General features: G+C 46.7%; 2 protein-coding genes and 1 long non-coding RNA gene across 3 annotated transcripts in view; 2 read left to right on the plus strand and 1 right to left on the minus strand.

Moving 5' to 3' along the window:
- The window catches only part of SYN3 (synapsin III), a 465,440-nt gene that overhangs the window by 234,949 nt on the left and 203,200 nt on the right, over window positions 1-27,291 (minus strand). The window lies entirely within an intron of this gene.
- LOC122423892 lies at window positions 13,561-23,554 on the plus strand. Its single transcript, XR_006264238.1, has 5 exons — window positions 13,561-13,621; window positions 17,618-17,696; window positions 19,458-19,554; window positions 21,699-22,072; window positions 23,324-23,554. It is a non-coding gene; the product is annotated as an uncharacterized LOC122423892 (long non-coding RNA).
- The window catches only part of TIMP3 (TIMP metallopeptidase inhibitor 3), a 58,569-nt gene continuing 56,739 nt past the window's right edge, over window positions 25,462-27,291 (plus strand). Inside the window, exon 1 of the mRNA XM_043441352.1 lies at window positions 25,462-25,913. Coding sequence (XP_043297287.1) covers window positions 25,793-25,913 — 121 coding nt within the window. The 5' untranslated portion in view covers window positions 25,462-25,792. The remainder of the gene's footprint in view (window positions 25,914-27,291) is intronic.

The raw sequence follows: 27,291 nt of genomic DNA on the forward strand, positions 1-27,291 counted from the left end.
CACACACACACACACACACACACACACACACACACTCACTCACAGAGGAGAAGGCCATGTGAAGATGGAGGAAGAAGAGGTCAGAAATATGCAGCCACAAGCCAGGGAATCCTGGCTGCCACCAGAAACTGGAAGAGGCAAGGAAGGGATTCTCTACCAGAGTCTGCAGAGAACGCACACAGCCTTTCTGACACCTTGATTGCAGCCCAATGAAACTGACTTTTGGCCTCCAGAAATGTGAGGGAATAAATTTCTGTTGTTTAAAGCCACCCAGATCGTGGTACTTTGTTAAGACAGCCCTGGGAAATAAATACACCCATTATCTCACTAAATCATCAAAGTAACCTGAGGTATTAATAATGAAATAGATCACTTACTATGTGCCAGACAACATTCATTCAATATTCACAACAACTCTATATGAAGTAGATAGATATTCTTACTGTCCCATTTTACAGATGAGGAAACTGTGGCCCAGAGAAGAGATCTGGCTTTCCTGAGGTTACACAGCTGGTCCACGGTGGAGCGGGACTTTGAACACAGGTGGCCCTGGGCCACCTCGAGGTGAGCTCTCTGACCCACTGTAGGTATTCTTTCTACATAACACACGGCTCAGAGAACCTAGTTACCACCTCCCTCTGCACTGCTCTGAGTGGCCTCCTCTGGGATCCAATGGGGATCAGATGTAACAGAACACATCTGTCAAGTGTGGTCCTGGGGAGGCATAAGAATTCCAAGTGGAAGCAAACTTGCTTGCCTAGCAGGCATGGAGAGGCTGCCCTCACTGCTCTGAGGTAGTGGGGGGCCCCAGCAGCAGAAGCCACCCCCTTCCTCCAGACAGGCACATATAGGAAAACTCCTGAAGTGGGAGTGACCACAGATGTCACCACCCAGGGCAACCCACGATGCTGACTGCACAGATGACAGTTCTTCAAGCCTGAATCTTGCACCAGCTTATCCATACCTCCTCCCCTCTGCCTTCCCTGTAGGTTTCAAACTCAGAACCAACCCCTCCCAGAATCATAGAATTTCTTTCACTGTAATGACTTCACTCTGTAGGGAAGGAGACATGAAGTGACCTATCTAAGGCCACACGGCTAGTGTGTCCCATCCAAAGTGCCCTCACTGTGGATTCCGATATTCTCAGCTCCTCCTTTATTCCAGGCAGCTAGACATTCTGTCTGTGGGAAGAATCTGAGATGGGGGAAGCTAGCGTTTGGGCACATTAGATTTCACAGCCTGCAGCCTCCCTGACCCTCAGTTTACCAACTATTATCTCACAGAAGCATGTTTAGGAAGGAAAGTCCTCCCAGGTACATTGTTCCCAAGGCACTTGAGGGAGGACCTCAGCCTCGGTGGGTTTGTCACAGCCCAAGATGCCAAGCCCATCTCTTCATTCACCATTTTTGTATCCGTACGTCCCACCTTCACTGAATACTGGGCTCCTTTGGGTCAGGTACTGTGCTAGTGCTTGGGATATAAAGAATAAAAGATAGTCTCCATCCTAAAAGAACTCACAAATTAATAGGGAGAGAAGAAAATATATAATTGCAGCATTCTTAAAGCTCATACACTACTTTTCCACATTCATTTTTGTCATTTTCTCCTAACAGTTTACTATTAATACTTAGTATTTTCCTTGGATTGACTCTTTCTTATCTTCTCTTATTGATGTGTCAGTTTTGGGTTTATCTAAGCAATAATATCCATGAATTTGTGGATCTGATTTGCTGGTTATATTTTTTTTTTACAATTTTTTTCAAATAAATTTTTTTATTGCCCTAGAAAGTTAACTATTAAGACAAAAAGTTGATGGGGATACCACCTAAAACCTGTGAACAACACTAAATTATTACTGGAAGGTGTGAAGGCTCTACACCAAGAAGAAAATGCTTTTCTCCTATCAGGTCCTGGCTGGTTAAGCAGGGTTAAAGAACGGATAAACAGCATCTCAAGGCAGGAAGCTGTATGGCAGGAAGCAGATAATTCTGTGCTTTTACCCTTGGATCTCAGAAGCATTGACTTTTCAACGTTCACGTCATCTGAAAGACAAGGACGTTCTCATTTCCAGTTTTCTAGGCCAGAGGCTACAGGCAAAGGGAATCTGCCATATAAGACCACATTTTTTAACCTTCTGTTTCCAGCAAGACCCAAAGACTGGAGGATATTTGAATGGGAGACATTCTCATGGGATTACAATGGGTGGAGTGCAATCCCCAAGGTTTGCATTGAACTGTAGCTCCACCCAAGAAAGCATGTTAAAAAGCAAGCAAAAGAGGATGACATTATTTTAATTTCATTTTTATTTTTTCAGGTTTTTTTTTTAATAATGTTAAAGTTTCCTACAGTTTTTAAGAATTATTATGCATACAATGTTTGACCTGAGAGCATTTTGTTTTCCCTTGTTCAGGACCTGTGCTTTCAGGAGGAGAGTCCACTCTTGCTAGAGTGCAGTTGGGCCCCTCTCTGCCCTCCCCCACCAAAATCAAATGCAGAAAGGGAATGAAATCCTTTTGTTTGTCTGCCTGTGCCTCGCCCTTGCAAACTACTTCTGTCTCCATGGTCTCAGGAAAGAGATCGCAGCCAAGAGGCAGAGTAAAGAAGAAAGGCTCAGTGTTGACCTTGGCACTTCTCAGGACCCGGATGATTTGTGAAAGGTTTAGGGGATGTTGACGGTGAGTAATGCTCAGTTTTGGCTGGGGTGAACTCTGGCTTCGGGCAGGTGTACCTCACTGTGGACCGTCTGGTCCTGCCTAGCCTACTGTTGGAACTCTAGGCCCTTCTGCTCACCCGGGAAGGTGAGGCTCCAACCCTCTTTCCAGGGGCAGCTCTTGAGGCTGGGCTTTGCGGCGACAGCACAGGGAGCAGGGAAGGGCAGACGGCGGGAGGGACCAGAGCAAAGAGCTGGGCTTCGGAGTGTGTGCTGACTGCGAGGAACACCAGGAGGACGCCTGGGCCACCTGACGTGCCTGGCGCTTCCAGTCTGGGTGGCCTGGACCCCAGCTGATGCAACACCTCCCTCGCCTCGTCTCTTCCCAAGGGTGGTGTCAGCTGTGGGGCTCAAAGCAGGTGTCTGCTGCCTGGTTCTGTTGGTCAAGTGAACCTGACGAATCCAACTAGGCCCTGATCACCTGCACCACTGCTCCTGGTAAACCTTCTGTTAACGAGAATGACACTATTTTAAAGATAATCTTGAAGATGCCTTAATTATTTCTTAAGAACAAAATGAACTCCGGAACTTTCACTACCAAAAACAAAAACCTATTTGTAACTCTATTTTCCAAATAAGTGGAATACGCCAGCGTATTAAGTTCCTACTCACTTCCTTCATTAATTTACCCCACACGCATTTATTGAGCACCTATTGTGTGCCAGGTTTATCTTAGGCACTGGGGTGACAGTGATGGTCCAAGACAGACAGTGTTCCTGCCTCCATATATGGCTGGTGAGGAAGTCTGATACGAATCAAATAATCATCCAAATAAATGTAGAAGTGAGGTATGCCACAAAGAATTGCTACAAGTGCCGGCTCGCAACAGCGGACGCTTATCTGGTCCCAGAGGTCAGAGAAGGCTGCCCTGAGGGAATGACAATGGAACAGAACTGTGGATGTAAGACAGCACGCTACTCGTTCCTCTTCATCAAGTTCCTTCCGTGAATCAGGCGCGTCTCATTTCGTCTCCCGAGACCCTCTGAAGTGGACACTACTACCCTCCTTCACAGGAGAGGAAATCCTAGCACAGAGAAGTGTGGTGAGTGGCCCAGGTGCACACAGCTGGTCGGTGGCAGAGCCGGGAGGCAAACCCAGGTCTGCGTGGTTCTCACGATGTGCTTTCCCTCACGACACACGGCCTGCCCCAGAAATGCATTAATAGGAAGAACGTGGCTATCGGCGGCACACACTTTGCAGATTACAATGGCGATGCTATCCATATCGATTCCTTCAGTCCTCAGGACCAGCTATGATGAGCTTCCCTGGTGGCTCAGATGGTAAAGAAGCTTCCTGCAATGTGGGAGACCTGGGTTCAGTCCCTGGGTTGGGAAGATTCCCTGGAGAAGGGAATGGCTACCCACACCAGTATACTTGCCTAGAGTATTCCATGGACAGAGAAGCCTGGAGGGCTACAGTCCGTGGGGTTGCAAAGAGTCAGACACGACTGAGCAACTAACACACACACACACACACACACACACACACACCACACACACACACACACACACACCAGCTCCGGCAAAGATAACGGGAGCAGAAAAGCAAAACCTGGCAGATGGAGCCAGAACAAAGAGCTTCCTCTCTCGTCAAGGCTGAGCAAACCTCTGTGTTCTGCCCCTGGCATCACCAAATCTACCTGGAACCCTATGTGCCCTGAATCAGCCCCTCGATGTGTGTTCCCTTGATTTCTCTCTTCTTTTGCCTACCTGCCCGGGCACCAATTAAACAGCTGTCAGCTCACGGGTGTGGGACAGTGCATCTGGTTTGTGTTTTGCTGAACTGGGTTGGGGTTTCATGGCTGCAGGTGGCGCTGGGGGGACGGGGCGGTAAATGAGAAGGGCATCTGAGGAGTGTGTCCTGGGGAATAAGATTACAGGTGACCAGAGTAGAGCTTCATGAGACCGAGCCACCCTAGTGGACCAGGCCACCAAGGGGCCTCTGAGCCGTGCACCGTCGTCGGCTGGCCTGGGTTTCTGTTTCACGTCTCTGTTCACCTTGGCATTTTCCACCTAAGTGTTAGCTGAGAATTGCTGGCTGAGAACCCCGGAAATTTCTGTCCCCATCTCCACCCTTGGAAACCTCACCACAAAGAGTTTTATAATCCGCCAAAAACCCTGCATATGGGTGGGATTACACCTTGACCTCAAATATTTACTGTTTTTGCTACCGACTAAGAGTCTGGGCACTAAAATGACACTGCCAGGTCGGAATCCTGGCTCCCCCAACTCACCAGCCGTGTGACCTTGAACAAGCTAATGAACTTCTCAGGCCTCCATTTCTTTATCCTTCAGAAGGAGATGGTAGTATTAACCATGTCATAGGGCTGTCACTGTGAGATCAAATAATAAAATGTGGGTAAAGCACTGAGCAGTACCTGACAAAATAAACACTTACTAAGAGCAGGCTACTATTATAAATATTGTTGCTTCTATTTCTTTCCTCCCTCCCGTCCTCACTGTCTCCCTCCAGCTGTCCCTCTGTCTCTCCTTTTCTCCCTTCTTCCATTGATTGTTTTTTAACCTGAAACACCCAGCTGCTTAGAGTCCTGCCTGAGGTCCCACAGCCAGAAAGTGGACTTAGCTTGGGAGACTCAGCGTTTAGGGTCCTGCTCTTTCCTCATGCCTCCTTCCTCCTTCCTCTCACCCCCTGGCACTCAGCATGGTGCCGTATCCATGCTCAGTCAGTCCTGGAGGGTCTGAATAGACAGCAGTGAAGGGTTCAAGTCTTAGAGCAAGACTGTAAGGGCATGAGTCCTGGCTCTGATGAGCTGTGTGGCCTTGGCTGAGCTACCTAACCTTTCTGGGTTTCAGTTTCCACCTATCAAATGGAATTATGATAATATGTTTGCCCCACAGGGCTGAGCTGAGGCTTAAAGGAATCAATAATAAACTACTTATATCAGTGCCTGGCACATAATATATATGTGCTAAATTGTAAATATAAATAAATACACTACTTAAGCATCAACTATTTTTATTGTTGATGATAACTGTCTGAGGTAGGGCCAAAGCACAATTGCTGTTTAAGGGTTTCCATGATCATTTTTTGGATGCATTTTCCTTTCTCCAGGGGCTGCTTTGGGATTCTTGGGCAGAGCAGACCCACAGCAGAATATGCTTCTCTCCTTACTCTTTCTTTTCACCCTCTTGAAGAATAGCTTTCTTTTAAAAATAGAACAAAAGAACTCCTGACCTCACAGTGGCGCTTTCCCTCCATGAGTCCTCCCCTTTCTATTTTCTCAAAGGGTTGGGCTCCTTCCCCCATCAAAACTATCTCTGAACAAAAACTCCACAGTAAGAAGGAAAACACATGTGTTTTCAAGTCTTGTAGATCTAATACCAGGAATCTGGCTTCTTTTAGACTATGGATCTGGGCCTTGAAGGATGAGTAGGAGTTAGTTTGTTCTCCAGGATCTCACTGGATCCTCCCAAGGACCAGAGCTACCACTGCCATTAAACAGGTAAGGGAGTTAAGACCCAGGGAGGTGAGAGCCTTTGTCTCAGTTTATGGTGGAGGCTGACCTGCTTAACACTTGTATCCTTGTCTTAAGGCTCTCTTCCTACAATTGCTGAGCCTCGCACACGGTCACTGAGGACCAACTCCTCCTTTGCCTCCTCCCATGACCACAGTTTTAGACTACCCGAATGCCTGGCCGAGGGGCCTTGAAACAGCAGTATGAGAAGTAGCCGACCTATGGCTTCAGTTGAAGAGACAAGAGGGCATGGCGGAGACTGTGGTAGGCAGACGCACCCTTCCTAGTCTAACCTGGACAGCTGCTCCTCAGGGCCGGCTAATTCTGCCCTGGCAATGTGGACTCGGAGCTTCTGGTAAGCCCCAAACCTACCACCTGGTAGCTTTTCTCCTTTGGTCCTAGTATCTTTTAGGGGAAACTCAACTTTGTCTTCCAATGACTGACCGTCTCTGCCAGGCGTGAACCCTGGAGGCAGACTGCCTGGGTCTAATTCCCAGCAGTACTACTCAATAGCCGTGACACCCTGGCATACTATTTGAACTATCTTGACCTAGTTTCCTTATCTGTAAAATGGGGATGATAACAGTAACTACCACACAGGGTTCTATGACAGTTAAGTGAGCTAATATATGAAAAGTCCTCAGTTAAAGCAATATAAGGGTTGATTATTATTATTATTTTCCTCTTTCCCAGGTAAAATATTTCAAGTACTTTTGACTGTTTTCCACACACCATGCTTTCTGGAGTTTTCAACATTCTTATCACTCTTTTTGGAAGGAAAGCCAAAGTGGTCCCTGTTATCCCCTCCTCTTGGTATTTGCATCTTTGCATAGTTCCCTTCCTGAGTGTGGGCAGGACCATGACATGCTTTCCACCACAATAATACAGCAAAAGAGATGGGGTGGATATGATTATCCATGAACACGTGTACATGGTCACACTGCATAGGACTGTGGTGTCCATCTGGGGAGGAGGTACTCTTCTCTGCTGGCACTGGAGAAGCCAGCGCCATAAAGTGAGCTCCCATTGAGAGTCACAGGGCACGGAGCTGAGGGTGAGCTTCTGCCCACAGCCACTGAGAAACTGGATCCACAGGAGATGCAACGCAGCCACAAACATGGAGCAAGGAAGATAAAGCCAAAGCCCTGGTCAACATTTTGATTGTGGCCTTGCAGCAGACTCAGGTAAGCCAGGCCTGGACTCCTGACCCATAGAAATCATGAGATAACGAATGAATGCTGTTTTAAGCCACTAAGGGTGTGGTAATATTGTCGTGCAGGAATAGACAACTAATACAGTCAATTAACCACAATGGTAACTTTGCCCCTATCTATCCTACTTTGGAAACTCCCTAATATGTCACCGGCCTGCTGAAAACAGGAATCCTGGAATAGAGCAGCAAATCATAGCTGGCAACGTCTTCACACTGCATGAGGGGCAGCCAGCAGCAGTGGCATTGCTTTTCTAACTGGCATAAGAGAACACTCGTCCACATGAGAGCAGGCTTGAGCTCCTACTGTGCACAGGGCCCTAGGCTGGATGCTGTGAGGCAGGGCAGTCATCTCTCCCCTTTGGGCCCCTCCCAGGCAGACCCACTCTCTGGTTTGCGGTGTGATCCCTTGGCGCAGGTGGTACCTGCAAGCTCATTTGTTTTCCTAATTCTCTTCCCTCTTTGCATTACGTTTCTCCATCAAAGAGGAGGCAGAGAAAGTAAGAGGAGGCAGAGAAGGTAACAAACCAGGTGAACTCACCTGATTCAGCTGGAGACACTGCAAGGAACCATCCAGGGTCAAGGAGGGTTATACTGAAACTCAAGGCTCACAGGCCACAGAGCTGGGGTTAGAAAAGTGCCTCTGTCATCTAGCACAACACTCTTTCCTCAGTGAAAACCTGCTGCTTTGTCCCCGTGAGCAGTAAGAAGCTGACCCTCATTTTTGGTGCAAGATGCAGTCAGAGAATATCTTTGTTCTTGGGCAAATGAACTTGCTCCTGCAAACCTCAGTCTCCTCATCTATAAAATGAGGCCAATGACACCTACTTGAGAGGGAGGGTGGGAAGGCTGACAGGACAACCGATGTGAAGTATACAGCTCCAAGCAAGTGGTAGAGAAGTGGTGTTCCCATGATTACATTCTTTGCGGAGGATTTAAAACTCTCATGCATCCCACTGTGCACGCAATCATGAGAAAAACATTTATTGAGCAACCAAATTGTGCCTGACATGTTCCCAGAAGGCATTTTTCTCAGATTAAAAGGATCTAGTAGAACGTTGATTTCATCTGAGAAGTCCTCTCTGGTTACCCCAAAGAAATCCCCTACATGCTTCCTGGCCCCAAAGTCACTTGGTCTTCCCTTCTTCACTGCACTATGACCTGCTGAAATGGTCCATCTATTTGCTTTCACATCTACTCTCTGACCCCACCATGTGAACACAAACTCTAAGGACAGGAACTGCGTCTGCATTGTTAGCTGCTCTATCTCAGTACTCAAAACAGGGTCAGACCTGGCATCAGTGTTCAGTAAGCAAGGGCAGGGCAATGAAGGAAAGGACCTGTCTTGCTTTCTCCTATGAGAATTGGCCTGAAGAAGGATGAGGAGAAATTCAAGAAGTCAAACCATTTCAAAGAAGAAAAAACCATAGCATCTGGCAAAACAGTCCCATTTATTTATTGTGTAGTTTTCACATCCTAAGCACAGCGCCAAGCCCTTAACATGGGATATCTCATTTAATTCTCACATTGACCCTATGATGTAGGGACACATTAGTGTCCCCAATGTACAGATGAGGAAACTGAGGTCCAGAGGTGTGAAACCTGCATAACAGCACACTGTTAGTAAGAGGCAGAGCTGGGGTTTGGAATGCAAACCGTACTGCCTAGGCTGCTCCACACTGCAGGAGCTGATGGAGCCTGTGTTTTGGGAAATGAATACTGAAACACTTAGGGATAAAGAGGCATAATGTCTGTAGCTAACTCCTAAGCAGTTGTGTGAGTGAGTGAGTGAGTGAGTGTGTGTGTGTGTATGAGAGAGAGAGGAAAGAGAAAATGTAGTAATATATTAACCTCTAAGGGCAAGAAGTATCTGGTATTTCTTTGAACTATTCTTTCAACTTTTCTAAAGACAGGAATTACATCAAAATGAAACACTTTTTAAAAAGCCAATAGTGGGGAAAAGATACAGCTTTGTCATGGTGAGGAAGGACACAGATCCTCCTTGGCTAGGAGGAAGCCTGGAGATGGGGGTGAGGCTGGGACAGACTCTGAAGCAAGAAGTTTCTATCATGGAGGCAATGTAGTGACAATATTCCTTATTTAACCAAGTCTGCCCTTCCTCCAACAGCCCAAAGGGTTTTAAAGGCCAACTTCTAAATGCAGCTGCTCACTGCCGAGGTTACCCACATGGTCAGAAGAGCACTGCTCCCCTGGGGTGCGGCTCCCACCCTTGTGGTCCATGCAATATACCAGTCTCTCCATCTCAGGACAGGAGAAGGGTATTAGAATTTGGGGCTTCACACACTGTTATATAATTGTCCTTGGGGAGGTGGAAGCAGACACCCACTGCACATTTTTTTAAAAATGCTCAGAGAGGGCAATTAACTCATCCAAGGTAGCAAGGTGGCAGAACTTGGATAGACCACTAGTGGGGTGGGTTCCATCATGCGTTTACATTCTTATTTCTTGATCCTACCATCATTATATTATGAAAGCACTGATAGTTAGCCTTGAGTCCTGATTCCTTCTCTTGAAATGCACTCACCATCTTTCCATTATTTTGTAAGCTGTTCATGGGGGAAGGTAAATGCATACCCACCTAAAGCATGGGCTTAGGAATCAGACAGACCTTGGGGACATCCCTCCTATGGGAAGACCTTGGTTGTGTGTGGGTGTGTACGGGCAAGTGATTTAGCCTCCCTGAGCTTCAGCTTTCTCACCTGGAAGGTGAAGACAATGATGTCTAGCTTGCCTGGTTGCTGTAAAGATTCATTATCTTGACATATATTTATTGAATACTGATCTAGGTGCTTTGTTCGTAGTGATACTTCCTAAGGCCCACTTGACTTCACATTCCAGGATGTCTGGTTCTAGGTGAGTGATCACACCATTGTGATTATCTGGGTCATGAAGATCTTTTTTGTACAGTTCTTCTGTGTATTATTGCCACATCTTCTTAATATCTTCTGCTTCTGTTAGGTCCATACCATTTCTGTCCTTTATTGAGCCTATCTTTGCATGAAATGTTCCCTTGGTATCTCTAATTTTCTTGAAGAAATCTTTAGTCTTTCCCATTCTATTGTTTTCCTCTATTTCTTTGCACTGATCGCTGAGGAAGGCTGTCTTACCTCTCTTTGCTATTCTTTGGAACTCTGCATTCAAATGGGAATATCTTTCCTTTTCTCCTTTGCTTTTCACTTCTCTTCTTTTCTCAGCTATTCGTAAGGCCTCCTCAGACAGCCATTTTGCTTTTTTGCATTTCTTTTTCTTGGGGATAGTCTTGATTCCTGTCTCCTGTACAATGTCACGAAACTCCGTCCATAGTGCTTCAGGCACTCTGTCTATCAGATCTAGTCCCTTAAATCTATTTCTCACTTCCACTGTATAATCATAAGGAATTTGATTTAGGTCATGCCTGAATAGTCTAGTGGTTTTCCCCACTCTCTTCAAATTAAGTCTGAATTTGGCAATAAGGAGTTCATGATCTGAGCCACAGTCCACTCCTGGTCTTGTTTTTGCTGACTGTGTAGAGCTTCTACATCTTTGGCTGCATGGAATATAATCAATCTGATTTCGGTGTTGGCCATCTGGTGATGTCCATGTGTAGAGTCTTCTCTTGTGTTGTTGGAAGAGGGTGTTTGCTATGACCAATGCATTCTCTTGGCAAAACTGTATTAGTCTTTGCCCTAGGTCATTTTGTATTCCAAGGCCAAATTTGCCTGTTACTCCAAGTGTTTCTTGACTTCCTACTTTTGCATTCCAGTCCCCTATAATGAAAAGGACATCTTTTTCGGGTGTTAGTTCTAAAAGGTCTTGTAGGTCTTCATAGAACCATTCAACTTCAGCATCTTCAGCATTACTGGTCGGGGCATAGATTTGTATTACTGTGATATTGAATGGTTTGCCTTGGAAATTAAGAGAGATCATTCTGTCATTTTTGAGATTGCATCCAAGTACTGCATTTCAGACTCTTGTTGACTATGATGGCTACTCCATTTCTTCTAAGGGAGTCTTACCCACAGTAGTAGATCAAATTGCCAACATCTGCTGGATCATCGAAAAAGCAAGACAGTTCCAGAAAAACATCTATTTCTGCTTTATTGACTATGCCAAAGCCTTCGACTGTGTGGATCACAATACACTGTGGAAAATTCTGAAAGAAATGGGAATACCAGACCACCTGACCTGCCTCTTAAGAAATCTGTATGCAGGTCGGGAAGCAAGTTAGAACTGGACATGGAACAACAGACTGGTTCCAAATAGGAAAAAGAGTACGTCAAGGTTGTATATTGTCACCCTGCTTATTTAACTTATATGCGGAGTACATCATGAGAAACGCTGGGCTGGAGGAAGCACAAGCTGGAATCAAGATTGCCGGGAAAAATATCAATAACCCGAGATATGCAGATGACACCACCCTTATGGCAGAAAGTGAAGAAGAACTAAAGAGCCTCTTGATGAAAGTGAAAGAGGAAAGTGAAAAAGTTGTCTTAAAGCTCAACATTCAGAAAACTAAGATAATGGCATCTGGTCCCATCACTTCATAGCAAATAGATGGGGAAACAGTGGAAACAGTGGCTGACTTTATTTTTCTGGGCTCCAAAATCAGTGCAAATGGTGATTGCAGCCATGAAATTAAAAGATGCTTACTCCTTGGAAGGAAAGTTATGACCAACCTAGACAGCATATTAAAAAGCAGAGACATTACTTTATCAACAAAGGTCCATCTAATCAAAGCTATGGTTTTTCTAGTAGTCACGTATGGATGTGAGAGTTGGACTATAAAGAAAGCTGAGTGCTGAAGAATTGATGCTTTTGAACTGTGGTGTTGGAGAAGACTCTTGAGAGTCCCTTGGACTGCAAGGAGATCCAACCAGTCCATCCTAAAGGAGATCAGTCCTGGGTGTTCATTGGAAGGACTGATGCTGAAGCTGAAACTCCAATACTTTGGCCACCTGATGTGAAGAGCAGACTCATTTGAAAAGACCCTGATGCTGGGAAAGATTGAAGGCGGAAGGAGAAGGGGACGACAGAGGATGAGATGGTTGGATGGCATCACCAACTCAATGGACATGAGTCTGAGTAAGCTCCAGGAGTTGGTGATGGACAGGGAGGCCTGGTGTGCTGTGGTTCATGGGGTCGCAAGGAATCGGACACGACTGAGCGACTGAACTGAACTGAACTGAACTGATCTAGGTGCTGCGGATACACCAGAGAAAGAACAGACAAGGGCCCTGACCTTAAGGAATTTCTATTTTATGTGGAAAAGACAACGAATAAAAAATAAGCAAATAAGATTTTGTTTCCAGATAGCAGTAAGTGCAAAAAGGAAATAAATCTGAAACACAGGGCAGAGGGAGGCATAAGTGACTGGGGGTGGGTGTCCTACTTCAACCAGGGCATATGTCTCTGAGAAGGTGACATCTGAGCTGGATGCTGAATAACAAGAAGGAACCAGCCCAGGCAGGACTGAGGAAGGCCAAGGGAGGAGATGAAGGCAGTCCTGGAGCCGGAACTGAGCGGAGCTTGGGGAGAGGATGCAAGGGAGGCCAGCATGGTGGGAACATGGTGAGCAGGAGGGAGAGCAGGGGAGGCGGGGGCAGTGATGGCAGGGACTACAGCATGCTGGGGATGGAGGCAGGAGGCATTCAGAATTCATTCTAAATGCATGAGGGATCCGGAGAGTTTTGAGCAGAAGGGTGATACCGTCCGAGTCTTTTTCCTTGAAATCAGATAATATACATAACGTTACTAGCAGAGGACCTGGTACAGGGTTCACCCTTTCTCGGCAGCACCCCTCGTCATTACAGGCTTCCAGAAGGTGGGTGGCCCACGCGCATCTTCCTGCTAGAGGTGGGTGCACCTGGGTGCACCTGACGGGGGAAGGGGGCTACTCCTGAGCCCTCTGACCTCCTCCCTCCTCCCTACCACCCCCACCCTAAGGCGGATGCCAACCACCTCTGCCAGGCCAAGGGGCAGCCAGGGTAGGATCACTGGGCCTCCAGCTGGCTCCAGCTCCAGGCCTCTGAGCCGCCTTCACGTTGCTGTAAAAATGCAAAGCATTCCAGCCATTTTAATTACTGGGTGTTGCATAAGCCAGCAACCAGTTCATACAAAGGAACAACAGACAAAAAATGATTTTTCAACATGCCTTTGGCCTCTCCCCTCCCTTCTGCCTGAAATCAGCCTGCAATCACTGGCTCCTAGGCCTTGAAAAGCACTCCAGGTATGTGCAATCTCTTTAAGAGTTTGTTGATGTGACATCAAGATCTTTTTTCTCTAAATACTTGAGGCAGAGGCAGTTCCAGCTACCTTCAAGTGGTTTGGAAAGTTACTGGTCATATTCTTCCTAGATACGCTAAAACCATCACAGGGGCTGCATATTATCCACACTGAGAACTTTGTCATAAGAGAGTTCAGTGTGTGGTAGGTCTGTCTGGGCACCAAAACAGGGGACTTTTGGTTCCTGAAATTCCAAAATGACCACATGACAAGGTACTCCCAAGGCATGAACCCCAAACATAATATTCCAGCAGTGCCTGAATGTGGAGAAGAATTTCTTAAAGTTTGTAATGTGATTAGAGAAACCTCAAGTTCCCTAATTCTGGTTTTTTAGAAGCTTCTAAACACTTTGCTCACTAATAATCTAAACAGTTTGTTGAGGTCCTACTGTGCATCAGGCATTGGGCTAAGTGTTCAGAAAAGAAAACTCAGACTTCGTTAGCTAGCTTACTTCTTAAAGAGGGGAAATGACACAGAAACTGATAATCCCAGTGTACTGTGATGAAAATCAAGTTACAGATAATCTTTGATGGTGGGACCCAGCTTGGATGGAAGGAAAGGCTACTTGCACAAGAAGATGACTTAATGATAATAATAAGCTTGCTTTAATAATAATATTGACCATGTCCACTCATTCATGGCTGTTCTGTACTAGGAGTTCTGCTAAATCTTTCCCATGTATCATGTTTATTCTTCACAACTCTGTGAAGTAGGCACTAATACTGTCTCCATCTTATTGATGAGAAAATTAACAGAAAGGTTACTTGTCCAAGAGCACAGTTAATTAACGGCAGTGATGTGCTGGTAAATACTTAGCAACTAGCTCTTCAAGACCAAAAGCCTGGTTTGTAGCATCTGGCAATTACTCTAATGGACCTTCTTCAATCATAGCCAATTTTAAATTACCAGTATGATGTCACTGAATGCAGAATTGGGAAGGCTGTTTTTGTCATACAGGCACAATAGCTGGAAATAACCTCAAGAGCATAGATGAGAGTATATAACAGAATAAAATAATGAGGAAGTGATGGGTTTTAAATATTCATGACTGTATTTTTAATATAATTTGTTTGATTGTAAGTTTATACAATTGCATTTTTAATAATGCCTATGTTTAACAACTGACTGGCAAAATTCCAGAAAATTTAACTATCAGCTCTCACTCACAAGCCAGAGTGAGGCAGCTCCAACACATCATGGGGGGTTCTGGAACCTCACTTTTCATCCCACAAGACAAGTAAGAGGTAGCCAGAAGGGGAGTAAAGACACTTCAGGTCAAGGGAATAGCGTGAACAAAGACTTAAGACATGGAAATGAGAGAATAGACAATAGTGACATTTAGTGTTTGCAAAATGTTTTCAACCCATCACTGGAGTGCAGGGCAGTGGTAAGCAGCACAATTCTGGTTCTACCACTTATTAACTGTGTGATCTTGACCACGTTTCTGAACCTCTTTATGCCTCAACTTTCTTTTCTGTAAAATGGGCATGATAATAACAGTTGCTACATCTTAGGGCTTTGAGAATTAAATACATGCATACTTGTAAAGTACATATAAAACAGGACTTGGCACATAATAAATCCTCAGCCAGTGTTAGTTACTTATTACTTTGATGCTTAAAACTTCCTCTGTGAGTTAAATGTTTGCCCCCATTTTATAGGGAATAAATGTAAGTTTAGAGATAAACTCAGTAGATAGAAGAGAGAGAATTTCAGTAACTGTTCTGATTCTAGCTTCTGTGCTCAACCCAAGGCAGAAATCACACCGACCCCGTGACTATCCTCTTCAGTAGGGCCTGCTGATGTACTCTCTGGCCTATGAAGTGTCCTACTGACAGGGCCCGTAGCTGATTCCTAAACACCTGGATTGATGGGTGCAAGGCCTTCTGGGAAGGAAGACCCACCCAGTGACAGACACTGGGCACTGGCTCCTTGTATCCTTGCTATTTTCTGCATGTTCACCTTCACCCTGGCAGGGTGGTTACGAGTACGGACTCTTGGGCCAGGCTGCTCTGGATTCAAATCCAAGCACTGCAGCATCCTGCCCGTGTGATCTTGAGGAAGTTACATAATCTCTCTGTAGCTTTGTTTCTACACCTGAAGAAAAAAGGGATGGTGAGGATAAGCTCGTCTACCTCACAGCTTTCACTATAAGATGAGTATGAATTAATATACGAAAACTGCCTAGAAGAATGCCCTGCATCTCATAGGCACACTATAGGAATTAGCTATTACTATCAAGGATTGCTTTCTTTGTTTCCTCCCTTCCCGCATCCCTTCTCTGGGTATTACGGACATGGTCAAAGGGGATATGACATGGGAACATGGTCTTCATTAATAAACAAAGATCATCAGACAGCAGGCGACTCAACCACAAGGATCTCATTCATCTCTGTATCTGGAGGGCCACACCCTGGTCCACACAGGTTCTCACTGTGCCAGAGCCTTATTCTCTGCACCTCGTTTGATCCTCATGAAGATCCTACGAGTTGCTCCTCTGTTTTACCATTATATATCTGAGGACATGAGTTTGAGTTAACTCTGGGAGTTGGTGATGGACAGGGAGGCTTGGCGTGCTGCAGGCCATGGGGTCGCAAAGAGTCGGACACGACTGAGCGACTGAACTGAACTGGTCTGAGGCTCAGAGAGGTTAAGGAACTTATCCAAGGTCACAGTATGAAAAAGTCAAGAAAGATCAAAACCCAGGTTTATGGACATTACAAACCTTGGTCCCTAACCCTCTGCCTTCTGTCAGTCTGCCTTCCAGAATATTCCCACTGGAAAGTTATGAGAGGTCATAAAATCTAAACCCTTGATTTTACATGTAAAGAAAGAGGGTTTATTGATTTACTCATGGTCACTCAGCTATTGTGTGTGACACAACTGAGATAAAAACCTGGTACACTGCCTCAATCTTATGCTTAAAATTTCAGAAGGAAATGAAGTCATATTCATTAGCTGTTTAAAAATACTGACCAATATTTTATCAGCTTGCCTCTGGATTCTGGGCCCTTCTTTGGTAATACAAATGTAATTTTCCAGTAGCAATCACTCAGTCATGAAGGCCATAATCTTACACCAGATACTCCCTGCTCTATGATTTCTCCTGTCTCATCTGCCCTGCAAACCAGGTCAAAGAAGAGATGATGCATAAACACTCCCTCAATGGCCCTCCTTCAAAAGGTACCATGTCCCCTGCTTGGCTCTATCACACAAAGATCAAGAGCTCTGAGTACCCAATGGGAACCCAAAAGCCGAAGGGGAAGTCACCCGCAGGCCATGAACCTATGGATACAGTGACTTTTCAGTCTCCAAAAAGAGTGGAAAGAGGCCTCTAGGTCTGAATCATAGTTCTGCCACTCCCTTCCTTATAAGAAATTGGACATGCAGTTTAATTTTTGAGCCTCAGTTTTCTTGGTTATAAAATGGACATAATAATACCTATTTTTTAGGGTTGTGAGTTTTGGAGGAAACACTGTATTGAAAATGCCTTATATGTAGCAGGTACTCCATTAATGCAAGTTCCCTTTCCTTTCTCTTGTCTTAGAAACCTTTCCAGTTTATCATCCCAAGGTTGATGAACATTACAGGACAGGAAAATAATTATTTATGGCATATTTATTATGTGCCCAGCCATGAATTAGAGAAATCTGGAGTGATGGGAAGATGATGAGATACTAAGGGGTCTGATTCCTTGCCTTGTCTTTGCCAGCAATCCTGTGTGACCATATAGAAGCCCACATCTCTGGGCCTTTTTCCATAGGGGTTGGATTTGATGACCCACAATTCTGTCTCACCTCCGGTTCTCTGTCTTACTCTAATATGGGTTTCCAAACATCTCCCCATTCCCTGGTTGGGTGGCCCAACTCCTGGCACACCTGACCCTCCTGTTGCAGATCATGCCACCCACTATTGTTTTCACGTCTTTCTCTCCTGCTAGACTGGGAACTCCTTGAGGGTGGTCTGTGCCTTGTTCACTTGGATCCCTCGTGTGCTTGTTGCATACCAGTGGTCACCCAGTAAGTGTCTAAGGAAACTGGAAGGAAGGAGGGCAGGAAGGTGAGAACCGTATACTTTCCTTCAAAGAGCTGATGATCACACTGTGACACACAAGCTGTGAGGCAAACAGAGACTGCCAGGGTCTTCACAGTAGAGCAGTGGCAAGAAGGCTGTCTGTCTTCCGAGCACTGAAGCTATAAATCCACATGCTATGCAAGTGCTTCACAGTAAATCAAAACACAGCAAGAGGAGAATTCAAAATCCAAAACCCAAACTTGCTAATTTGAGGGTCATTATAGGATGGTGACTTACAATCGAAAATATAGAAACCAAATGGATCATAATATTCCTGGTACAGAAAAAGTCTAGGCAAAAGAAGCCAGGAGTGGCAAGTTTGGAGCAGAAAAATGGAAAGACCAAAGGAGCCAAAGTTGGCAATATGTGTATGACCTTGTCACTCTACAGGCAGAGGGACTCTAGCCAGCAGCTGTGGGCACATCACCCTCGTGGTCAAGGATTTCTCAGTGAGAAGGAGAATTCTACAGTATTTCAGCTGAAATACCCTTCTGACCTCATTCCCTGTGTTCCAACGCTTTCTGATGAGAAACCAGCTTCATGTGAAGCTCTCTATGGTTATCAGGAAAAAATATGAGGGTCATATTGACACACATATCCTATCCTACATGACAATTATATCTCTCATAGGAAACAAAGATAATGTAGTTTGCTTGGGTTGCTGTTCTCCTATGAGTCCTAGTGTTCCCGGGACTGATCAGCTTGGAGCTGTATCTAGTTGACTTTCTGGACTCAAGAAGCTGAATTCCAGAACCCCTGTTATGATGAACTTGTGAAGCTGATACATTGACTGTCCTTCCCCCCATTTTCTCTGCTATTCATTGGTTAGTTTATTTTCTCAGTATTTGGAAAGTGCCTATGAGGATGAAGTCCAGATGCTGTGCTAGAGACTGAGGAAGGGCCTGGATGTGCTTGCTGTCTAAGGGAGAGAAAGACTTACCAACCACTAGGGACAAGAGAGTACGGGAGGAACCCGGCGGGAATCTGGGGTTCTGTGTGAGCGGGAGGGGACTGAAGAAGGAGAGGCCTCAGAGGAGCAGTCAGATCTGCTGAGGCAGAGACAGGGTCAGGAAAAACATCCATGAGGTAATTCAAGGTGAATCCAGAACGATAAAGATCCTGACAAATGAGACAGAGGAGGGTCAGGAACACAGGGGTGGAAGGTAGATTCCACGCAGAGTGCAGTGTGAACAAGCCTCAGAGGCAGGAGACTAAGAGCTGGAACACAAAAGTCTTGAAGATGAGAATGGGGACATAGATTGGAAGCATAGGTTGAATGGGGACATAGGACAGGACATGCTGTTGTGTAACTGAGAGCTGGAACACAAAAGGTTTGAAGATGAGAATGGGGACATAGGTTGGAAGCACAGGTTGAATGGAGACATAGGTTGGAAGCATAGGTTGAATGGGGACATAGGACAGGAAATGCTGTTGTGTAACTGCAGGGATAGCAGTCAAAATGTATTCTGCTCGAATGGTGCTCCTCTGGGGGCCCCAGGATGAGCCAGAGCACATGGAGCCTTTCTTGGGAGCTTAAGACTTTGTTCAGAAAGCCATGGAGAACCAGTGAATCATTTAAAGCCAAAGACAGCATGACTTCAGATTTATATTTGAAAAACTTAACATGAGAAGCAGTCCAAAAGTTGAATTTGATAGAGAAATACTCTGGACAGAGTGAATAATTATGTGACAATTGAAATTGTCAGGAAAGACTATGGGGGCCTGATCCAAGGCAGACATGGTGGAAAGACGGAGGAAGTGAAGGTTAGAAGAGATGTGTGGAATGAGAATCTACAGGATTTGGTGAGTGATGGTGTCACTGGCAGGGATGGGTCATGCCAGAGAGGACTGAAAGGAAGACAGTGAGTTTGGGCCCTTAGGGGTCTGAGGAGCCCACGGGACCTCCAAGTGCAACTGTCCAGGGGAAACTGGGTCTAGACCAGAGCTATAAGCAGCAGAGGAATACTGCTGCTTATAGCAGCTGACAGACCAGAGTGGGAGGTGGGTCCAGGGGAGACAGTGGGATTAGCCAGGGGGAGTGTGGAAACTAGGAGGGAAGGGAAGGGATGAAAGGGATCCTTGAACAAAATTGGGAAACACCTATATTTTAGTGGCAGGAAGAACCTGAAGAGTCTGCAAAGAAGACAGAGAAGGTACAGTTGGAGAAGCAGAAAGCAAAAACCCAGAGAGAGTGGAGTCTCAGCAGTCGAGTTTGAGGAAGAATGTGTTTAATGGCGTCCCCATTGCATAGGACAAGTCAATTTCAGTTCCAGCAGGTTCCACCAAAAAGGGCTCAAGCACCTTGGCAGAAATGGGATCTCTAGCCCAGTCTGACAGCAGAACAATCCTATATCTGTCTGACCACCCCATTCCCTCCCAAGCCACAGAGCAGCAGGCAGAGACACTCGTGTGCGTCTTCCGTGCAAAGCTGAGCGTGCAACCTTCAAAGAAACCACAAAGGAGCTGCTCATTTTTAAAGGAAAAACACACGGACTCCATGGGCATAAGGAAGACATTAAGACAGGGTCGAGGAGGAGAAGTTCTGCTTCCACTTCATATTACCCTTCACAGAAACAGTCAACCAACTGAGTACACAGTCACTTAAAAACAAAAAAGATCAAGTGCTGGAACCTTAGCTCTGTTGCCATCTCCCACTACCCCAGTGAAAAGGAGCACAAGATGTCTCCACTACGCATATGTGTTTTCTGGTTTAAAATCTCTGGGAGTAGCTCCCTGCAAAAAGAGATGCCGACACCCCAGGATTCAGGGGAATTCAGCCAGAGACTCACACTAAGGGGTCTTCGCTCCCTGGCAGGGATGGGGGAGAGCCGGGGGAAGAGCCGCCCTGCAGTTTTACTGCTGTGAAATTGGCTCCAGATGGAAGCAAGGCAAGGTGTTCACTCCCTGCTGGTGCCAGACACAGACAGAACCTGAAGTGCCCGCCACCTTAGGTCCGTAATCCCACAGTGCCGGGTGGCAGCCCTGCTGAGGGTCCGGGCAGGGCTCACGGTGCAGGGTGGACCAGGGCTGTCTGTTGCTCGGAAGAGACTATTTTGAATGCAATGACTTTCAGATAGGTTGTGGGTTTGGGGGAAGGCGCGGCGGCTGGGGTCTGGAGGAGAAGGGGCAGGAAAGAGAGGTGTTTCCCGACTCGTCCACAGAGATGACACACATCTTAGGACCTTCTCCAGTTTCAGTTTTCAGAGGCCAGCTCTGCCCTGGAAGAGAAGGACCATGGAATCCTCTGTTTTATTCCCAGGTCTCCCCAATACCCCCCAAAGCCATGATTCACAAGTATGTAGCTTCCTGAGAGCACGGCTCCCCTTGGGTTGACATGTGGCCAGCCTGGGGGTGGAGAAGCTGGGCAGCTGCAGACCCAGACGGGATGCTGACTGAGAGCTTTGTGACCACTGCAGACGGGAGGGGTTAGCTTCACCCACTCAAAGGCACCCACACCCCACTGACTTGTGTGGAACTGTGCCTTTCCCGCCTTCTCAGTGAGACCGGCTGAGGCTTCAGGCTGAGGGAACGGGTGTTCTCTGGCTTACAGCGCCCCCTAGCATTGGTCAAAGGGATAGAGCCCTGAGAGTTCAAGGGGCTACCCACCTGCCTATCTCAGAACTGGCTGGTGGGGCCAATTAATTCCATCCATTCAGCTAATCCTTATGGACGTCTTTGTTACCAACACCCTGTCTTTATTACGAACACTGTCCTCAAGGAACTTACAATCCAGGAAGGTAAACAATCACATTACAGTCAGACAAGTAGTGTGAAAGAAAGCAGCACAGGATAACATGGGAGGGGGCTGACAAAGACGGGATGGGAATCAGAGAAGGCTTTCTGGAGGAGGTGACATTTAAACTGTGATCTGAAGGCAGTACAGGAGTTCAGTGAATTTTAGAAATAAGGTATGGAGATAACAAAAGGCTTATTTCTTGATCTTTCAGGTCTTATGATGCAAGAGGCAAAAACACAGAGAAACAAGTTAAGTACAACGGGGCTCTATCAGGAATAAGACCCTCCATCTCTTCTACGCCTTCACCATCAAAATCTTTGGTTTCAGCCTGAGTCTTGGAGGAGGGAGCAGAAAGCAGAACAGGAACTAGGTGTTGATTGAGAAACTGATGGACATGCTTTAGTCTTAGTCACATTTAATTTTTCTCAAACTTGTTTAATGGCAAGATCTATTTTCCCTTCAGAGACATTCACCTTGTCCTTGAGACTTTTCCATGGATCCTGAGACTTTTCAGCCAGGGGGGATCTTGGAGATCGCTGAGTTACAAACCTTCCTCCAATGAACAAGAAAACTGAGTCTAGACAGGTGAGGTGACTTGCCTCAACAACTGTTTCTGCAGCAACCTTTGGAACAAATCTCACATCTTTTGCTTTTGTTTTTCATCCCAGCCTCTTTTTGTCCCCCAGAAAGAAAATTTTCATGTGTCACTTTGCAGCAATATACTTGAAATGCTTTCAAAAGATATTAGAAAATTTAGAAAGGGAAAAATAAACACACAAGAGATAAATCTCTGAGGAGTACAGAGCTGCATTTGTTATGATTGGCTCAGAGGTGATTATTAACATAACAGAGAACTATTTAGTCAGTGCAGTAGAGTTCTCTACCTGTTGGGTACTGTACAAAGGGACGCTGAAACTCATCTATAGACTTGAAATGCAGATTCAGGGCTGCGAGTGGCTGCATAAGAGTCTAAATGTTAGATCATGCACTGCAGTTGGGGGGACTGGGGCCACGAGTGTGTGGAAGAGAGCCCCAGTAAGGAATTGGGCAGCCACAGCACAATCTCGGCTCTACCACGAGCTAACCATGAGACTTTTGGGCAAATTTCTTTACCTGTCTGAGCCTTATTTTCCTGTAAAATGAGGATGGGCAGACTCTCAGGTCATGTTTCAGGTCCTCTAAATGTCTATGAGAGACTTCCTAGAGATTCTAGCATCATGGAACTTGATTATGAAGAGGGGGTAGACCACTCAGATTTAGAAACTTCTTCAGTTCCTCTGGGGTTTATAAATCTATCAGTGTCCTTAGCTGTCAAGATAAAGTGGGAAGCCGGTATTCTCATTCTTACTTACCACTAGCTCCAGGCCCCCGCCATCTAGCTTCTAAAGTGGACTTGAGAAAGCAATTCTTACATATTATTAGGTCCATGGACACAATGACATCCGGATTGATGGCTATGAGGTCTGCTTGCTGTCCTGACCCAGAGGCAGTAGTGCTCCTCTCTATAATGATTCATGAAGCTTGCTTTTTCTCTTGTTCAAGGTGAGGACTGAGGATGGAGGGGCAGAAGATATTCCCCTTGGGTTAGATATTAGGGAGAACTTTCCAACTGAAACAGAAGCTGAACTCCAAACACACTGACCCCGTTTAGGATAGGGAGTGAGGAAATAAACCAAAGGGCAATTTTGCTACCTTTCAGCTAGAAAAACAATCAGATTACTCTTACACTTACATAACTAAGCAACTGCCATAAAGTCATATGCTTCAGATGTTTTCTATAAGGAACCTGCTGCTTGAAGTTCAGCAAAAGTTATTTCTCTGACATTCATTTTCTAGGAAAGCCTTCCCTTGGAGAAACTACTGGTAATTTGGACAAAACCTTAAAATGAGAAAGAAAAGAGAGAGAGAGCGAAGAGAACGCTTCAACATGTAATATGCTTATCCAAAGTGGATTTGGTCTGGAGAGGCCTATAAAACCTTCCACATGACTGGCACAATATAGGGATAAATGAAACTCTCAAATCCTACCAAGTATGCCCTCATTCAACCTGGATCCTTGGAGTGGCCTCCAAAGTGTCCACAGCTCAAGACTCAACGGGTTGCTGGCCACACCCATACCCGTGTCCCCTGGGATCCTAATTTGTACCCTGAGGAATAAAAAATAGCCTGCTCAAATATCTTAGGCTTCAAAGTGTTTCTTCTAGTGTGGTTGGGGAAACAGTACAACTACAGTTCATGGAACAAGGAGCAAAATCCTAAGTAAACACTGAGAGAAGGAAAGCTCTCTCTGGATGGGGCTACAGTCAAAGTTAGGATGGGAAGGGTCTTAAAAGTTGGGAAGGAAACAAGACAGAAAAATGTGGAAACTAGATTCCTCTCCTTACTGCTAAATTTTTAAAGGGGAAAGGGGAGCTTTAAAAATGTTCTTGGAAATATTATTTCCAATGAAGCTTTCTGCTCCTGCCATTTTGGTGTCACTTCTCTGAGGTGTAAACAGAGGAATTTCTGAGAAAGAGGATGAACTTGCACTTCAGAGCAGTACTTCTCATCCTTCTTTTGTTCCAAACTTTTACCATTTTTATTGCCAAATCATTTTAGTCTCTTTCCAAACGGGATGAGTTGGGAGAGAAAGTGAGAAAGATGCAAGAACAGAAAGAAGATTCCAGCTGCAAAAAGGACACTTGCACAGTTACAGCTAACTGCCACTAAAAAGCCCAAGAAAATAAACACCTCTCTTAAGGCAGGAATCAGAGATTTCAGTTCCTGGCTGGTTGCCAAGTAATGGCACCTTTCTGCAACAGTTTCCTCATCTGGAAAGTGTGAATAACACTTTGTGTTTTTCCTATCTAAAAGGATCATTGTGAGATGTAATGAGGTGAGGTATGGAAAATATTAATATAAGGCAGACTCAAGAGGTTACTGAATAAGAAAAATAGTCATAGTATTAGTTTTTAGCAGTTATCCATTATTGCTCATATTCTTGAATCCTGGATAGCTCTCCAGGATCTAGTTTCATTCCAGGTTGGGGTCAGCTCACCCCTAACTCCTCGCTGAAGGATGGAGACCTGTCTGCCCTAGGTGGGGTTACCATTTCCTCTTGCCCTAACTTACTGTTTTCCAAGTAAGCCTAGGGACTTTGCACTTGCTGTTATCTCCTCCCAGCTGCCAGAGGGCTGAGGCTTCTTGTTCACAGCCAGGCTGTCACCTTCTCAGCCATTTTGCTTATTATCCCGTAGACAGCAGCGCCCTCCGCAGTATTTCTAACCCATAATTCATCACTGAGGGCACTATTACCTTAGCAAATCACCCTATGTACTCATGTATCTTCTGATGTATTGCCTACTAGTTCCATAGGAGCAAAGCGTTCGTTTTGCTCATCCCAGAATCCAGAACGATGTCTGTTGAATGGCCTCACGATTTACTCCGGCTGAGCCCGGGAAACAGCCTTTCATTACAGCCAGTTCCAAAAGGCAAACGACTTCCTACTGAGCAGGAAAGTCAGGAGCGGAGGGATTGGGGATATGTCAACAACCTGGTTCTTTCCCCTCTGCCCTTACTCTCTCCAGAGAAGGCACAGTTAACCTTACATATCCTTTCCACCAGGCGCAGTCAAGGTCCCCAAGGCAAGGCCACCTCTGACCTGCCAAGGGGTTGGTGCTGGAGTGGGCGGTAGTTGATTTGGGCTTGGGTCAGAGGCGCCCAGAGGGCGGGGTGAGCGTATGGCGGGGTTGCAGGCGAGAAGGGCAAGGGGCGCCGCTCCGAGGGCCCCTGCGCCAGTGCGTACCAGGGGCGCGTCCAGCCCACCCACTCGCGTGCCCACAGCTGCATTATTCCCTAAAAGGACCTGAACGGGACGGGCGGCCCCGCCCCGTCGCCCCGCGCCCCCGGCCCCGCCCCCTTTTTGGAGGGCCGATGAGGTAATGCGGCTCTGCTATTGGTCGGAGTCGGCGGGCCCCGCGCGCTCGAGAGGGGGTGCCCGGGGGGACCCGCGCTATATCACTCGGCCGCGGGGCTGCGGCGCAGAGCGGGCAGCGGGCGGGCGCTCGGACAGCTTCTCCTCCTTCTGCTCCCTCCAGCTCCTGCTCCTCCACCCGGAGAGACTGCCCACCCGCACAGTCCTGCGCCAGCGCCGAGGCAGCTCCGTCGCACCCCATCCCGTCCCGCCGGGCACTCGGAGGGCGGCGCGCTCCAAGCCAAAGTTGCCCCCCACAGGCGGGCGGGCGAGCGCAGGCTGCAGCGACCCGGCCGGTGGCGCGCAAGGCAACTTTGGAGGCGCGAGCAGCAGCCCCAGCAACGGCGGTGGCGATGACTCCCTGGCTCGGGCTCGTCGTGCTCCTGGGCAGCTGGAGCCTGGGGGACTGGGGCGCGGAGGCGTGCACATGCTCGCCCAGCCACCCCCAGGACGCGTTCTGCAACTCTGACATCGGTAAGCGCTCCCGGCGTCCCTGCCGGAGCCCCCGCGGTGACCGTTCGCTAGCGCGCTGCAGCCGGGACTCCGGCGCTGCTGCGGGTGGCCTCGCCAACCCCCTCTCCCTTCCACTGCCTGGGCCTGGGGGGAGGTCGTGGAGGTAGATACTGGGGTATGCTTCAGCAGGACTGAGGTGGGTAGATGCAGAGAAACCGACCGAGGCCGAGTGAACTCTCTGCAGCCATGCTCTTTTAGGGCGTGAGGTCCTTACTGGTCTTTCTGACATCTGGAAAATTCCTCTTTTCACTATCACGGGAGAACTGTCTGGGGAAGAAAGGTGGGGAGAGCATTTCTAAAACTTGGAATGCCAACTAAAGTGCTGGGATGATGAATAGTTTAAAAAAAAATGAAAAGGAAAGAAAGTTGCTAGCCATGTGCAGAGAAAGTTGCAGGAGAAACTTGAAGTTTTCTGAGTTTTCACCATCTCCCCATGGATGTTCATTCTTTTCACTGAGACCCAACTCAGCCTCACACTCCCTAGGCAAGTGCGAACTGAGCTTCTTGGATTGCCAAGTTTGGGTGGATTTAAGGGAGAAAATGAGAAGGAATCTGTGGGGTTGACCCTCCCCGAAGGAACTGTATTTGAGAGTGTTGATAGCAAGCAGAAGGTGGCGTGTGTGAGGGATCACTTATCACATAGCTGTGAGAATTCACAGGAAGTTTTTTTTTTTTTTTTTTTTTTCCCCTTGAATGTGTGTGGGGTGGGGGAGCCGGGGCAGTGGAAAACAGATTTGTAACCAAAAGAACAAAGATGCCAAGGGTCACATCATGGTGACTATTCCAAATCAGACTTAGTGTCTTGATTAGAGACAAGGGCCTTGAGAGTCCTGGGAGAACTTGTTTCAGAGTGTTCAGGACACTTGTGCTTGGATGGCCAGAGGGGGAGTAGCAGCTGGAAAACATCTCTCCTCTCCTTTCCAGCTCATAAAGCATGCAAGTCTAGTGGCCCTTGCTGTGTGTGTGTGTGTGTGTGTGTGTGTGTGTGTAAACGCGGGCTGGGGGTGGGGTACAACACAGTCTAGTCACCCTCCGCCTGTATCGATTCAGAGGTGAAGAATGGAGTGTGTGTGTTTTAAGCACAGTCATAAAGAGGAAAAGAAATTTTCCACTGGGTCCTGGGTGAGGGCCTCCACAAATGTGCTGCAGGCGAGGGGAAGGGGAGGGGAAGGCAGGAACTGGCAGGAGAGGCGGCTGAGGTCGGGAGGGGTGCTGCTGGTGGGCCTGGCAAGCCTGGGAGATGGGAGGGAGGTGGCTGTGGTGACTGGGTCAGTCTGGCTGGCAGGCGTGAGTGTTTGTGTGACCTAGGGTCACCCACATTAGTGGTTTCCTGGGGTCC

This window comes from Cervus canadensis, chromosome 21 (assembly GCF_019320065.1).
Source record: "Cervus canadensis isolate Bull #8, Minnesota chromosome 21, ASM1932006v1, whole genome shotgun sequence".
Taxonomy (NCBI): Eukaryota; Metazoa; Chordata; class Mammalia; order Artiodactyla; family Cervidae; genus Cervus; species Cervus canadensis.